This window comes from Lissotriton helveticus, chromosome 9, assembly GCF_964261635.1.
Source record: "Lissotriton helveticus chromosome 9, aLisHel1.1, whole genome shotgun sequence".
Classification (NCBI taxonomy): Eukaryota; Metazoa; Chordata; class Amphibia; order Caudata; family Salamandridae; genus Lissotriton; species Lissotriton helveticus.
The window spans coordinates 152,841,267-152,856,549 of record NC_136070.1 but is presented as its reverse complement, the minus strand read 5'-3'; the positions used below and the strand labels follow the sequence as shown (position 1 = coordinate 152,856,549).

The 15,283-nt window shown below is 42.3% G+C and overlaps 1 protein-coding gene across 3 annotated transcripts in view; it reads right to left on the bottom strand.

The window, feature by feature from the left end:
• LOC144781059 (uncharacterized) overlaps window positions 1–15,283 on the bottom strand; it is a 376,284-nt gene that overhangs the window by 160,466 nt on the left and 200,535 nt on the right. For 2 of the 3 annotated variants that reach the window (XM_078659688.1, XM_078659689.1), the window contains exon 3: window positions 12,818–13,021. The exons of the other annotated variant lie outside the window; for it this stretch is intronic. In XM_078659688.1, coding sequence (XP_078515814.1) covers window positions 12,818–13,021 — 204 coding nt within the window. The remainder of the gene's footprint in view (window positions 1–12,817; window positions 13,022–15,283) is intronic. 3 annotated transcript variants of the gene reach the window in all.

Genomic DNA, 15,283 nt, shown 5'->3' with positions numbered 1-15,283 from the left:
TGGCAGCTTCAGCTCTCTACCCTTCCTAAAATATATATCCGACCGAAAAAGGAATGTGAATGATAAGTATTTCTGCAGCAAGTTAAGTAGTCATTTCTTCTGCCTCCTACAGCAATTAAATGGGTCTTATTTCAATAGACCCGTGTAGTGCGGTATAAGGCACTTTTTAAAGTTTGTGGGTCACGATCCTCCGTCAGACTACAAACCAAAAGAGAGAACCAACTACAGAAATAAGTGTAATAATTACCCTACGAGCATCATTTACAATAATGGCAAACGAAAGGGGGGTGTCGGGGGGGGGGCCGAGGCCGAGGCTGCTTCACTTACTTCACCCCCTCATCATCCCACCATTGCCCCAGGGCAATGATCTGGCTGGGGAGGGGTCAAGAAAAGACACTAGCTACTACTGCTCTGGGGATGGAGGGGCCGGGCTAAAGTATAGATGGATCATGGCCAAGAAATATTTTGCCCCCCCAGCGAGTCCCCTGCAACTCTCACTCTTACCCACCCATCACTGTCCGAATGTGATAGCCTGGCGAGGGGAAACACATTGCTTCTGGGCCAAGCAGGCCTCAAGGGGTAAGAGGCAAGGTGAGAATGGTACAACAGCCAGAGCAACACCTAGCCCCCAGGGTGGAAGATTATCAGACTCACTCCCTCCCCTGCCCACCATAGCCTGAAGTGTGATGGCCTAGCAGAGGAAGATTGAAGCAGAGGCCCTTAAAAAAAGGCCCAGAGGTTACCCCTAGGCACCAGCCCAATGCCCGACTGCTCAACTTTCCAATCAGACACTGCTCTGGACAGTCTTGGCTTTTCCACAAACCACACTGCATTCAGGGAATTGTATTATGGATAAAGCAGGAAAAAGTCCCAGAATGCATGCATAGCATGCTGCTTCATGGCAGCTATGTGGGAGCAAAATGTAATTGAACTTCTCAAAGAAAAGGCCAGCGAGGAATACCTTATGTGCCTCATAGTGATGCCATGTGGCTCCACACCTCATAGGACATATTCAGTGACCTTTAGTAAATGGGTTTCACATTTGCCAGTATACGGTCTGCAAGTCCTTGAATTTTAAGATGTTGGCTGTCCAGGCACTGCTGGCTAAAGGTTGCACGGGTATGACATGGGAGCAGGTGGAAGCCTTACAGCAGGTTTCCCCACACATAAAAATGTGCAGTCTTTTGTAGAAATATTTATGGTAATATGCAATATTTTTCTTTTACCATGAAGAAATATTAAATGTTAAATATAATCTGTGTTTAACATGTAGGCTCTAACTATTAGTAATTCCTGAATCGAATACAGGACATATCTGAGCAGCTATTCACAAATATTTAGTGTTGTTTAGTAGCATCAATATCTTCATGTGTTGTAAATAAAAACAAAAGAGAACTTGATGTAGAAAAAGAGAGCGGCACAAGATCGTATGCACTTGATCGCTACTCGATCAAATGTTGTATATTCCATTTCAGAGGTTATGATGGTTACTTGTGTCAAAGTTCATTGAATACAGCAGCTGGATTACGCAGCCAACAACACGTTTCGTCCACTTGAAGGTGCACAGGCCTAGGGGTTTTTTAAGGGTCTATGGGGGAGACAGCAGGATCAAGACTGATTTGCACGTAGCTGGATCCAAACTGAGGTGGCATGGTGTGCAAAATGATGGAATGGGATGCGGTCTGAGTAATTACCAGTGGCTGATATTAATTCAAGCATTCCATACATCACTTTTTTTGTATAATTCTGGATAGCTCAAAACGCAACCAAACATATACAGGTGGCTTAAATACAGCATTACTTTAGTTACCGCATATCTTTTGACTTCTTTAAATCAAAAAAAGTGTGCAGTTCACAATTAATCATCTTTTGCATACATGTTTAACCCGCCACTGTCAAGATATGGCACCAAAAACGGGGTCAGATTTTTAGGTTTTGCCTGCACAGTGCTGCACTGTGCTTGCAAATTCTCTTGAATAAAACTTGTAAAAGGGGCTTAGAGCCCACCCATGACTTACTTCTACATAACCTCCTCCCCAGTGTTGCTTCACCCCCATGACTGAAGAATATTTCAAGATACACCATTAGAGATGTCAGGCACTTGCCTACGAGCCGGCTTTACAAAACCTTTGACTTGCTAAATGCTACGGAAGCACATCTACGTGCATCAGAAGGGGCCTCTTCTCTATTTGCCAATATTGCACCTGGATTGGTGCATGTGGTTTACTTTGGGGCAAGAGAAGGGGATGACTAGTGTATTACGGGCTTGAAAATGCGGCGTATGGGTAACTTCTTCCAGGATGGACTATTGAGCAGATGGGGACAGATGTGTGTGCAGAGTGATTCCCATAACATACTGGCTAGGTTTCCATATTTCAGAGCATGCCACAGGTTGTGTGACCTATTAGGGGAGGGGTCAAAGGAGCCTCTTGAGAAAGGGCGTAGCAAAGCCCCGCTCTGCCAGCTTAAACAGGCTTGCCATGGACACATGAAATTGTTTTATGGCCCCTCTTAACTTTAATTTCAGGCTTGCAGGTTATTGCAAGGCAGAAGGAAAGACCTATAAACTACAGTGGTACAACTGTGGGTTGGGGAAGAGGTGGTAGAGTTAAAATAGCTTAAAATGGAAACAGAATGAAGAGAAATGTTTGGAATATAACATAAAAAATAAGTTAGAGGCAAATACAATAAAATAGCTTGAAGGAAAGAAAAATGCAAATGAAAGAAAGAAGAAAAATGTTAAGTAAGAAGGAACTTGGGCACAAAAGAAGAAGGGAAAGAAGGAGAGAGGAGAAAATAGGAGGGGAAGAAAAGAATGAAACTTGGAAAAGGGGGTGGCAGGAAGAAACAAAGAAATAAAAATGAGGAGGAAGAAAGAAAGTAAAGCTGAAATTAGAATAAAATGTTGGAAAGAAGAAATGAGAGATGGATGGAAGGTCGGTGGAAGGGAATATAATAAAGAATTAACACATGGAAGGATTTCAAGAAGAAAGAAGAAAGAGGAACGAGAGAAGTGTTAACAAAAGTACAGCAGATGATAAAACAAGAATGTGAGAATGTGACTAAGGAATGGAAAGATGGAAAGATGGATGAAATATTAAACACGAATATAGAAAAGGAGAGAGAGCTCAAAGGACACCTGAAAGAAGAATGGGCAGAACAAAATAAAAATTAATAAAAACGGAATGAAAGAAGAATGAAAAGGGAGGACCAGGAAGCATTCTCACCGACGCCAGCATTTAATGCCATCAGAAGGGGGAAGACGTCACATTGTTCCACTGTGCCCAACACTATGGGCAAAGCAGGCAGAAAGTAATAGGCGCAGCTGTGAGAGTCAGGGAAGCTGCGCTCACTGATGACTGGATGCGCACACTCATAGGTCCTGCGCCATCATACCGAGCGCTCAACACCCAAGATTCTCCCGCCTCTCTGTCAGCTTCAATGGGGAGTGATAGCGAGGATTACGTGAGGCCCATAATTCTCTTCAGCGGGCCCAACTTTGTTCCATCTTGTGACGGGATTCCTGCTGCAGGAACGTAACAGAGACAACCTGTTCTTACCTCAGACGTGACCTCCGGCCCTTCAAGAGTCACTGATGGCCACTAAGCCGGATGTATCCATGTTTAAATTAGAAAGGTGTATTCTGTAAAGTTTTGAATTGTTTCACTTCAGCATATTATATCATCGCACTAAAAGCCCTTTTATACAACTGATAGTAAAACATCCGCTTGTGCGGTGAGGGTTTTTTTTCATTGGTGGCTAAAGAAGCGGGTCGGTAATCCTGTAATTCCTATACCAGCCTTCAATGTTGTTAATGAAAGAGCAAAAAATATCAAAAAAGTGCTTCCAATGAGATTGGAAGCATCCCCTGGTGCTCCGCTCTGAGATAGTTCCAATTAATTCAAAAGAAAGTTCATACAAGAGTTAGTTTGGAAGAAGTCTTATTTTATGTTCATAAGTTCAAGTGATGGACCATTATCCATTCAATTATGCAGTTCATTGAGTAAGGTCAAAATCAAAACAACACGTTTTCAAGTCCAATGCATTTCGGGCTGATTTGCCCTTCATCTGGGACAATAGCTAGAAGCAAGACAGAAAATACTATTCAAATCGCTGTATAAAATACATTCTATTTTACAATGCGAATACATTTCACTCATGTATGAAAATAAAACAAAAGATGTGCCCAAAAACGTTGTGCTCTCCCCTAATGAGCGTGCATGCAAAACTTGTGAGAATCGTAATGACTCACGTGTTGTTCGTATCTAGTCTACTTGCTCGAGCGTTGGTTACAATGCTAGAGGATAAGCATAAAATTTGTTAAGTATCCAATTTATTCCGAACTCCTAACGGAGAAAGCCTTAACAACGGTGGGTTATGAACTTACTTAGTGTACGCAAGGCGTCTCTTGAGATATCGGGCATGTTGTCGGTTTCGCGTCTGGCACGAAGAAGCCTGAAATCGACGGCTACTCACGTCTAATGTAAGATATATACAAGGTCCCTCCTTTAAGTGTAGAGCAACGTGAATGGTTGAAATGCCGATCATGTGATCGGGACTCCACCAATCAGCTGTGAATGTCACGGTGCATCTGGCTAGCAAAACAAATGTATTATTTGTATCAATAAAGTTACATTGTACAGAAATGTTTTTGGAACACATGTATCAATTGAGTAAACCAAATCAAAAACAAGGGTAATAAAAAAATACAATGTGCAGATCGGCCACCAGTAAATTCCAACAGGAAAAAAGATTATAACAGTCTTTTTACAAGTAGCATGCAAATTCAGTGCGGTCATTGAGACCGTTCGGTTTGCTGGAATTGAGTAAGTAAATCCAATGATTCTCTCTTTATAATAGAAAGCGGTTATTGTCTCTGCCTTCTATTTTGTCAATGGTTTCAAGTACCACGTATTGAAGTTGGGAAATGTTGTGATTGGCTTCAGCAAAATGAGTCGCTACTGATGATTTAACATTCCTAGTTCTTATGTTTGACTTATGTTCATTGAGTCTGATTTTTATTTTGCGTTCAGTCTTTCCGACGTACACTTTGCCACATGGGCATTTGAGCATATACACCAGATTAGAAGTGTCACAGGTCGCGTTGACTTTCAATTTGATTTTGTAGCCCTTCATTGGATGGACTATTTGATTGCCTCTTATGATATTGCAGTTACCGCATTGTAAACAGGGACGAGTTCCACGATATTGTTTGGGATCATCGGTAGTGTTTTTTTAGCATTTCTCCAAAATTTTTGTTTCGGGTAAAGGCAAAAATGGGAGGGTTGTCTTTGTTCTGGGGAAAAAAAATGGGAGGGTTGTCGAAGGCCTGTTTGAAGTCTGGTTCTGCCTTTAGAATATTCCAGTGACTCCTGATAATTTTCTTAAAGCTAAAACTCGCGATGGAGTATTTAGACACCACTGTCATTCTGTCTTGCTGAGATTTGTGTCTGATGGTAAGTAGATCTGTTCTTTGCAGTTTCTGTGCTTTATTCTCTGCTTCTTTAATTAGGGTCTCTGGATAGCCTCTTGCATAAAATCTTTCTCCCATTTCTCTGATGGTTATATTTGCTTTTGCTGGATTCGATGTAATTCGTTTTACCTGCATCATTTGAGATAGCGGTAGATGTCTTTTCAAAGGTTCTTGATGGAAACTTAGATAGTGAAGGGTATTATTCCCGTCGGTGTTTTTCCAATGCATTTCAGTTTCAATTTTGCCTTCTAGTAAATTCACTCGTACGTCTAGGAAAGTGATGGACTTCGTGGAAATTTCCCAAGTGAATTGGATCCTTTCTTCTTGAGTTCCATTAATGCCTGTTCTAATGACTCACTCGAGTTTTTCCATAAAATGAAAATATCATCAATGTAGCGTACAAAAATCTTGAGATTGTCTGTCCAACGTGGGTCTGTCAATATGTGTTGTGTTTCATATGATTTCATGAAGAGATTTGCGTATACCGGTGCTGCGCTGTTGCCCATGCTAGTTCCAATGAGTTGCTGGTACCAGGTGTTATCATAGTAGCTATGGTATAAAGTAAAAATAGTCAGCTCCATGAGAAAAGTTTGTAGTTGTGGATCATAATCTGTTGTCAGTATGGCTTCTTCCATGGCTTCAATGCCCAATCCATGCGGGATCGACGTTTATAGTGATTTAACGTCGGCTGTGCAGAGTATCAATTGTTCTTGATCATTGAGTTCCAAAGCATTTAATTTCGATAAGAAGTCGTTGGTGTCACGAACATATGTTACCATGCTTTGTACCGTAGGTTGCATTAGTCGATCAATAAACTGGCCAATCGGTTCATGTAAGCTGTTTCTTGTTGAAACAATAGGGCGTAGAGGAGGGTCAAGCAAGTTCTTGTGTACTTTTGGCATCATGTAAAATGAAGGACTCTTTGGATGTGTAGTCATCAGAAATTTACTCGTTCTGTCATTGATTGTGCCCTCATCTTTAGCTTTATTGACAAGATCTGTAAGTTTCGCTAAATATTCATTAGTGGGATTGTACTGAAGAGGTGCATATGTATTGTTGTCGCTAATGTGTTCTTGGATTTTTCGTTTGTACATGGTAGCATTCATGATAACTAAGCCGCCGCCCTTGTCGGCTTTGGTGCATACGATATCCTTGTTAGTTGATAGTCTTTTCAGGATACCAAGATCCTTGTTGGTGACATTATTGCGACATTTCTTTTGACAGTTAATTTTTGAAAGGTCCTGTCTGACCAATGTTTCAAAAAGGTCGAGTGTCTTATGGCTCATGGGAGCCATGAAAGTAGTTTTGGGTCTTAGGCCTCTGAGTTGGTCTGGTTCTTGTGTCGTGGGTTTTATTGAGATGTTATCGAAGAAGTGACGCAGTCTTAATTTTCGCATTAGTTTAAAGAAACTAATTTCCAGTTCTAAAGCATTGGTTCGAGTAGTTGGAACGAAAGATGTTCCTTTTTGAAGTAATTTTAGCTCTTTTTCTTTTAACCTGTAATCTGAGATGTTGATAACTAGTTGTTTTTGTTAGTCTGTTTTTTCTTCTCCTTCTCCTTGATGGTCACACTTCTTGTGTGTGGCCCTTCTTTTTCCCCTCCGGAGTCTTCGGTTTCTGGTAGACCTCATTCTAAAAAAGGCACTTCCGAAACATTTGAGGTGGTTGAAGTTGATGGTGTTCCTTCTCTGTGTTAGTCGCCTTGGAGGTTGATGGGTCCCTTCTTGGTAGGTTGCGTTCTGTTAGAAGGTGGTTTATTCGACATGTCACTACCTGAGGAAGAAGTGTCTGTATAAGGGGTGTAAGGGCGATTTCTACGTCTTTGGGCGTACACATCTGCCCATGTGTACACCTCCCCTAATTTGTAATCTAGCGTATCCCGCCTAAATTTGCGAATTTTTCTTTCATTTATGTCATGCGTGTGTCTTTCGATCTGTTCTTTAACATCCTTCAGTAGGGCGTCGAGTTCTTCTCCTGTTAGCATTAATGAAAGTTCTTCTGTGGTTTCTTCTATTCACAAATATTAAATTTTAGAACGAGGTCTACCAGAAACCGAAGACTCAGGAGGAGAAAAAGAAGGGCCACACACAAGAAGTGTGACCATCAAGGAGAAGGAGAAGAAAAAACAGACGAACAAAAACAACTAGTTATCAACATCTCAGATTACAGGTTAAAAGAAGAAGAGCTAAAATTACTTCAAAAAGGAAAATCTTTCGTTCCAACTACTCGAACCAATGCTTTAGAACTGGAAATTAGTTTCTTTAAACTAATGCGAAAATTAAGACTGCGTCACTTCTTCGATAACATCTCAATAAAACCCACGACACAAGAACCAGACCAACTCAGAGGCCTAAGACCCAAAAGTACTTTCATGGCTCCCATGAGCCGCAAGACACTCGACCTTTTTGAAACATTGGTCAGACAGGACCTTTCAAAAATTAACTGTCAAAAGAAATGTCGCAATAATGTCACCAACAAGGATCTTGGTATCCTGAAAAGACTATCAACTAACAAGGATATCGTATGCACCAAAGCAGACAAGGGCGGCGGCTTAGTTATCATGAATGCTACCATGTACAAATGAAAAATCCAAGAGCACATTAGCGACAACAATACATATGCACCTCTTCAGTACAATCTCACTAATGAATATTTAGCGAAACTTACAGATCTTGTCAATAAAGCTAAAGATGAGGGCACAATCAATGACAGAACGAATACATTTCTGATGACTACACATCCAAAGAGTCCTTCATTTTACATGATGCCAAAAGTACACAAGAACTTGCTTGACCCTCCTCTACGCCCTATTGTTTCAACAAGAAACAGCTTACATGAACCGATTGGCCAGTTTATTGATCGACTAATGCAACCACCGCGAGTTTTAGCTTTAAGCATGGTAACATATGTTCGTGACACCACCGACTTCTTATCGAAATTAAATGCTTTGGAACTCAATGATCAAGAACGATTAATACTCTGCACAGCCGACGTTAAATCACTATATACGTCGATCCCGCATGGATTGGGCATTGAAGCCATGGAAGAAGCCATACTGACAACAGATTATGATCCAAAACTACAAACTTTTCTCATGGAGCTGACTATTTTTACTTTATACCATAGCTACTTCAAATATGATAACACCTGGTACCAGCAACTCATTGGAACTAGCATGGGCAACAGCACAGCACAGGTATACGCGAATCTCTTCATGAAATCATATGAAACACAACACATATTGACAGACCCACGTTGGACAAACAATCTCAAGATGTTTGTACGCTAAATTGATGATATTTTCATTTTATGGAAAAACTCGAGTGAGTCATTAGAACAGGCATTAATGGAACTCAACAAGAAAAAAGAAAAGATCCAATTCACTTGGGAAATTTCCACAAAGTCCATCACTTTCCTAGACGTACGAGTGAATTTACTAGAAGGCAAAATTGAAACTGAAATGTATCGGAAAAACACCTATAGGAATAATACCCTTCCATATCTATGTTTCCATCAAGAGCCTTTGAAAAGACATCTACTGCTATCTTCAATGATGCGGGTAAAACGAATTACATCGAATCCAGCAAAAGCAAATATAACCATCAGAGAAATGGGAGAAAGATTTTATTCAAGAGGCTATCCAGAGACCCTAATTAAAGAAGCAGAGAATAAAGCACAGAAACTGCAAAGTACAGATCTACTTACCATCAGTCACAAATCTCAGCAAGACGGAATGACAGTGGTGTCTAAATACTCCACCGCGAGTTTTAGCTTTAAGAAAATTATCAGGAGTCACTGGAATATTCTAAAGGCAGAACCAGACTTCAAACAGGCCTTCGACAACGCCCCCATTTTTGCCTTTACCCGAAACAAAAATTTTGGAGAAATGCTAAAAAACACTACCGATGATCCCAAACAATATCGTGGAACTCGTCCCTGTTTAGAATGCGGAAATTGCAATAATATCATAAGAGGCAATCAAATAGTCCATCCAATGAAGGGCTACAAAATCAAATTGAAAGTCAACGCGACCTGTGACACTTCTAATCTGGTGTATATGCTCAAATGCCCATGTGGCAAAGTGTACGTCGGAAAGACTGAACGCAAAATAAAAATCAGACTCAATGAACACAAGTCAAACATAAGAACTAGGAATGTTAAATCATCAGTAGCGACTCATTTTGCTGAAGCCAATCACAACATTTCCCAACTTCAATACGTGGTACTTGAAACCATTGACAAAATAGAAGGCAGAGACAATAACCGCTTTCTATTACAAAGAGAGAATCATTGGATTTACTTACTCAATTCCAGCAAACCGAACAGTCTCAATGACCGCACTGAATTTGCATGCTACTTTAAAAAGACTGTTATAATCTTTTTTCCTGTTGAAATGTACTGGTGGCCGATCTGCACATTGTATTTTTTTTATTAACCTTGTTTTTGATTTGGTTTACTCAATTGCTACATGTGTTCCAAAAACATTTCTGTACAATGTAACTTTATTGATACAAATAATACATTTGTTTTGCTAGCCAGATGCACCGTGACATTCACAGCTGATTGGTGGAGTCCCGATCACATGATCGGCATTTCAACCATTCACGTTGCTCTACACTTAAAGGAGGGACCTTGTATATATCTTACATTAGACGTGAGTAGACGTCGATTTCAGGCTTCTTCGCGCCAGACGCGAAACCGACAACATGCCCGATAACTTAAGAGACGCCTTGCGTACACTAAGTAAGTTCATAACCCACCGTTGTTAAGGCTTTCTCCGTTAGGAGTTCGGAATAAATTGGATACTTAACAAATTTTATGCTTATCCTCTAGCATTGTAACCAACGCTCGAGCAAGTAGACTATATACGAACAACACGTGAGTCATTACGATTCTCACAAGTTTTGCATGCACGCACATTAGGGGAGAGCACAACGTTTTTGGGCACATCTTTTGTTTTATTTTCATACATGAGTGAAATGTATTCGCATTGTGAAATAGAATGTATTTTATACAGCGATTTGAATAGTATTTTCTGTCTTGCTTCTAGCTATTGTCCCAGATGAAGGGCAAATCAGCCCGAAATGCATTGGACTTGAAAACGTGTTGTTTTGATTTTGACCTTACTCAATGAACTGCATAATTGAATGGATAATGGTCCATCACTTGAACTTATGAACATAAAATAAGACTTCTCTCAAACTAACTCTTGTATGAACTTTCTTTTGAATTAATTGGAACTATCTCAGAGCGGAGCGCCAGGGGATGCTTCCAATCTCATTGGAAGCACTTTTTTGATGTTTATTGGACGTCCTTGACAAGAGACGTCTCCCGGGCAGCAAACCTCACGAACTGTTGAACTTGTGAACTCACACCTATTAATCTTTCTAAATCAAACATAGCTGTGCAACGATCCACCCTTCTGTTAATGAAAGAGCAACATTATGGTCTCCTAAACCATATATGTGAGACGTTTTTGTACACTGCACATCCTTAACTTAATTAGTTTCATGTGCTCTCAGATGTGATAAGCATCGAAAAGGAGTCAAGGAAAAGATAACGAACTGCCCAGGGTCACAGAGCTCGTCAAATGGGATTGAAACCAGATTATGTGGGGCAGGGCCTCCCAACTCATTTTTGCCCCGGCCCCCAAGAAAGTTTCTCGCTGGCCGCCAGCATTGGCCGCCGCAGAGGGATGGATAATTGGTCTATGTTGGGCCCTTTTCATGTCACCCTAGACATGAGCAGGTGAAGCCCAGCTTCGGGCCCAGTGACTGCAGCCCATTCCCCGTTAACTAGCAGCGCTCGACGGATGCTTGTGCTCGGGGCTCGCCGCCGGGGTCCCCCAGTGCTGAAACGCGATGCTGATATTCCATTCTCTGCTTCCCGAGCCGCTCACTTCCATATTCTGCAATTTTCAACCCTGGGAGCTGTTGTTATTCTTTATCGCAGCAATCACGCCCCCCGCTGCTCCCCGGCGTGGATGGAGCAGACGGGCCTGAGAATAAGCAAAGTTCCGGCCTGTTCCTCAGATGAGCTGTTAGAACCGGAGGCCCAGAGAGCATGGACCGGGGGAAGGTGGACCCCGAGCAACGCCACTGTCGGCCGCATCAGCAGGTAATTTGCCTGGGGGTCTGGGCGGCCTTGCGTGCAGGGGGATACTGCCTCGCTGCCTCTCACTGATCCCGCACTCTGCCCGCTCTAACTGGCGGCGGTGCCGTGTTGTTGAGACCGGTGGAGCCCTTCTCCTCAGACCCACTGTGCGCGCTGCTGGTCTCAGGGCGGCTGGCCGAGGCCCTGGGGTCGGGCGGCGGGGTGCTGGCACTGCGGGGCGTGAGGTGCTGCTACGGGCGGTGCTGTGGCAGGGAGAGGCCGGCCGGGGGGGTGCACGGCGAGGCCGGTGTGGAGGCCCCTCTCCCCGCAGCTTCGCTTCATGCTCATCTCACCTCTCTCCGGGGGGGCTCGGGGTGAAGTCCATGGCGGCGGCAGCTGTTGCGGTGCTCCAGCACAATGCCCGCTGCTGCCGCCAGAGTGAAGCTCCGGCTCCCAGTCCAGGCTCTCGCGCACAGCTCGCGATGGCAGAAGGGGCTTCGAAAGATGGGGGAATGGGGGGGGAGCTGGTATCCTTGGCAGGACGGTGGGGGTCTTTCCTTTGTGAAGGAAAGAAAGCATCTCGCTTCCCGCAGGAATCAACGGGCGCTGCAATCAAAAATGATTATAAAGTCAGAAACAGGGAAAAAAAATGGCGGACGCAAAGCCTGGTCTCTTGTGGAATCGGGGGCGTGTTTTGGCGTTCTGAGTGACAGGTGACGTCACAGTCGAAAGAACGCAAAAAAACACGCCCCCGAATCAAAAAGAGACGGGGCTTTATTGGAGTGACGCCTGTCTCCTCCAAAGGCTGCCCTCCGTTTAGGAAGCCAGCCAATGGAGGAGAGAGGAGGAGAGAGGCGGGTTCAGCCCCCATACTCCAAATCATTAAATCTCCTCCCGGAGACTGCGCAAGCGCAGCCTTCGGTCCTCGACCTAAAAAGTAGTTCCCTAAAAGTGAGCAGTGGAAGGACAGAAATCTGCCAGAGGATGCTCCAGGGGAGGGAGAAACAATACAAGTAATGAAGGCCACCAAATAAGACGCAAGCAAATGAGTGACCATAACGCCAACCAACGAACAACGAGTGGGCTGTAATTTCTTGGTACGCTCACAACAGGTCTTTTGGAACCACAGAGCATCTGGTATCTGGTAGGCTCAACCTAAAAAGTAACTGTTTCTTGTCTTGGTATTAAAGCTCATTATTTATTTTAGTCACATAATATTAGGTATTAAAAATAAAATGAATACGATCTTACATGCAAGTTTTAATTCAGTCACATTTGGTAGGTTCGCCAACATTGATAGTAAGAGATTTCCCTCGGATGCGTGAGATTTATAATGCTGCAGAATTAGCGTGGTAACAGTAGACAGCTGGTGCAGGGCAGTCTCTGACAAAACTGTGAACTTTGGTGCAAGAAACTCCAATTTCTGTAGGTGAAGTCTTGGCGCACAGCTAGACTCTAAGCTCAAAAGAAAAAGAAAAGAAAAACACATGGGTATTTTGTTTTATTTGAGTAAATTATACATAAAATAATTCCATAAAGCAAAAAAACACTCTTAGAGCATCAGTACAGGTCAGCGGACCGTCAACTAAACAGTACATTGGTAAAACCGATCTCGAATAAAATACAATTTTTCAACCACATTCAGAGTTCCAGCAAAACATCATAAATGTGCTCAATTTTCCAGTAACTACTGATTCTACAGATTTATACGGTAGTCAAAAGTCATTCGCATACGTGCCCTAAAATATGTAGAAGAAATCTAATTCACTAATTTAATAATTTCCTATCCTGCAGATCGTTAAATGATGCGTGTGTCTAAGTGTTAACAGGGCCTACACCTAAAACCTTTTAATAGTAGATTATCGCGCACAATGTCTGCTGAAACCATTCAACATAATTAATATTTTTTTTGCCACATACATCCACCATTGCTACCAACTTATGTAACCGCCATCAACCATACACTCAGCACTCACACAATACCCAGAATTTGTTGCAATTTGGGGAGAGGATGTAGCCTTACGGCTAGAGCAGTCGACCTCGAAGCTGGGGAACCAGGTTCAAGACTCAGCAACAAAGCTCAACATCCTGTGATTCTGGGCAAATCGCTTAATCTCCCCATGCCTAACAATGAATGTGTCCTTGTGTAACGAAACTGGTGATCATGTGAAGCGCTCTGATACCGAATATCTTTGGGTCTAGTTTGCGCTATATAAAAACTCTAAAAATAAATAAATTGGGGTGGAACCCTTCTTTATACCTAGGATTTAGATTTGGAACTTGGCTAAAGTTATTTCACTCTTTCCTCCAAATATTTATGTTCTTTGTGAGGTGAATACCCATTTATAATTGATGCTGTGCATATGTGCCTCAATTAGGCATCTGGGGTAAGTATCTGTTTTTTCAGGGATACATAATAGAAAGTTAAATAAAGTATCCACAACAGTTAAGCCTTCATTTGGAACTGGGGACGGAAAAGGATATTGAGCTGACACAGGAAGCTGGAGATCAGTTATTCAATATGAACAAAAAGCACGCCATCCTCAGCATGCAAGGACAGTCCACCTAGGGCCTGATTTCGAGTTGATGCATAACTTTTGCCCCTGATAAATGAGTATACCATGGGGTACATTATTTATCGGGTGTGATAAATAACACCTTTTATGAGTATATGAATAGCATGCAAATGTTGGTGATTAACACACCAAAATCCACATGATACGGTAAATCCATATGTTTTCCCCTATTACATTTCAGCAGGTTTCAAATGTATTAAGTGAAACCAAATGCGTAATTCCGTCCCTGCTTAAATCGGTGTTTACGTCCAGCCGAAATTTAACGAGCAACTCATAAAAAGGCCCTTTGACTTCAAGGGGACTGGAACAAAATGGAAGCATTATCAAATTTCGTGTTTTAAACTTTAGGCCATCGTTTTGAGGTTACTAAAGGATTAACCCTGCAGTTCAAGGGCACCTTTGAGGTGTTCAAATATCCGATAAGTAACATGGCCACAGTAGCTGAACGTTTTACATGGTCGGGCCACCCTGCACTACTTTTTCAGATATTCAACTCGCTTCCCAAAAAAATATTGCTGTTTTTTTCACCAGAGCAGAAAGATGTTGGAAGGAGACTGATGTTGAAAAGATAGCCGTATTCCTCTACCTTAGAGTCACCAGGGTCCTATTTTGTCAAACACAAATCCTAACACCATACTCTAATGCTTCAACGAATACGACTGAAGCAACAGACGGGACATTGTCCTGACTAGAACATAATCTTTTATACTAAAACAAAGCCCAGAGTCCTCTTGAAGTACAGGGTCAGAAAAAATGGGGGAAACCTTACCCACAAGACCTTGAAGGTCATACACACGTCTAAAATTGATAACACCCTTGCTTTGAAAACACAGATCACAGGTCTCACGGGTACCTGTTTCGGTCTGTTAAAAATGATGCGTAAATTCCTTCCTTTGCTCCCTCTAGCCCATAGGAAGCTGACAGTACAAGCTCTGATTTGTTCCAGGCTTGACTATTCAAATATCCTCTACCTGGGTTTGCCGGATTATCTTTTGCACAAACTCCAGGTTGTACAAAATTCTGCGGCCAGAGCCATCTTCGGCCTACCCCGGCAAGCCAGATCATCTGAGTTGCTTTCCTCCCTGCACTGGCTTTCGATTAAGAAGCGAATCACATTCAAAGCTCTTACACTGGCCCATAA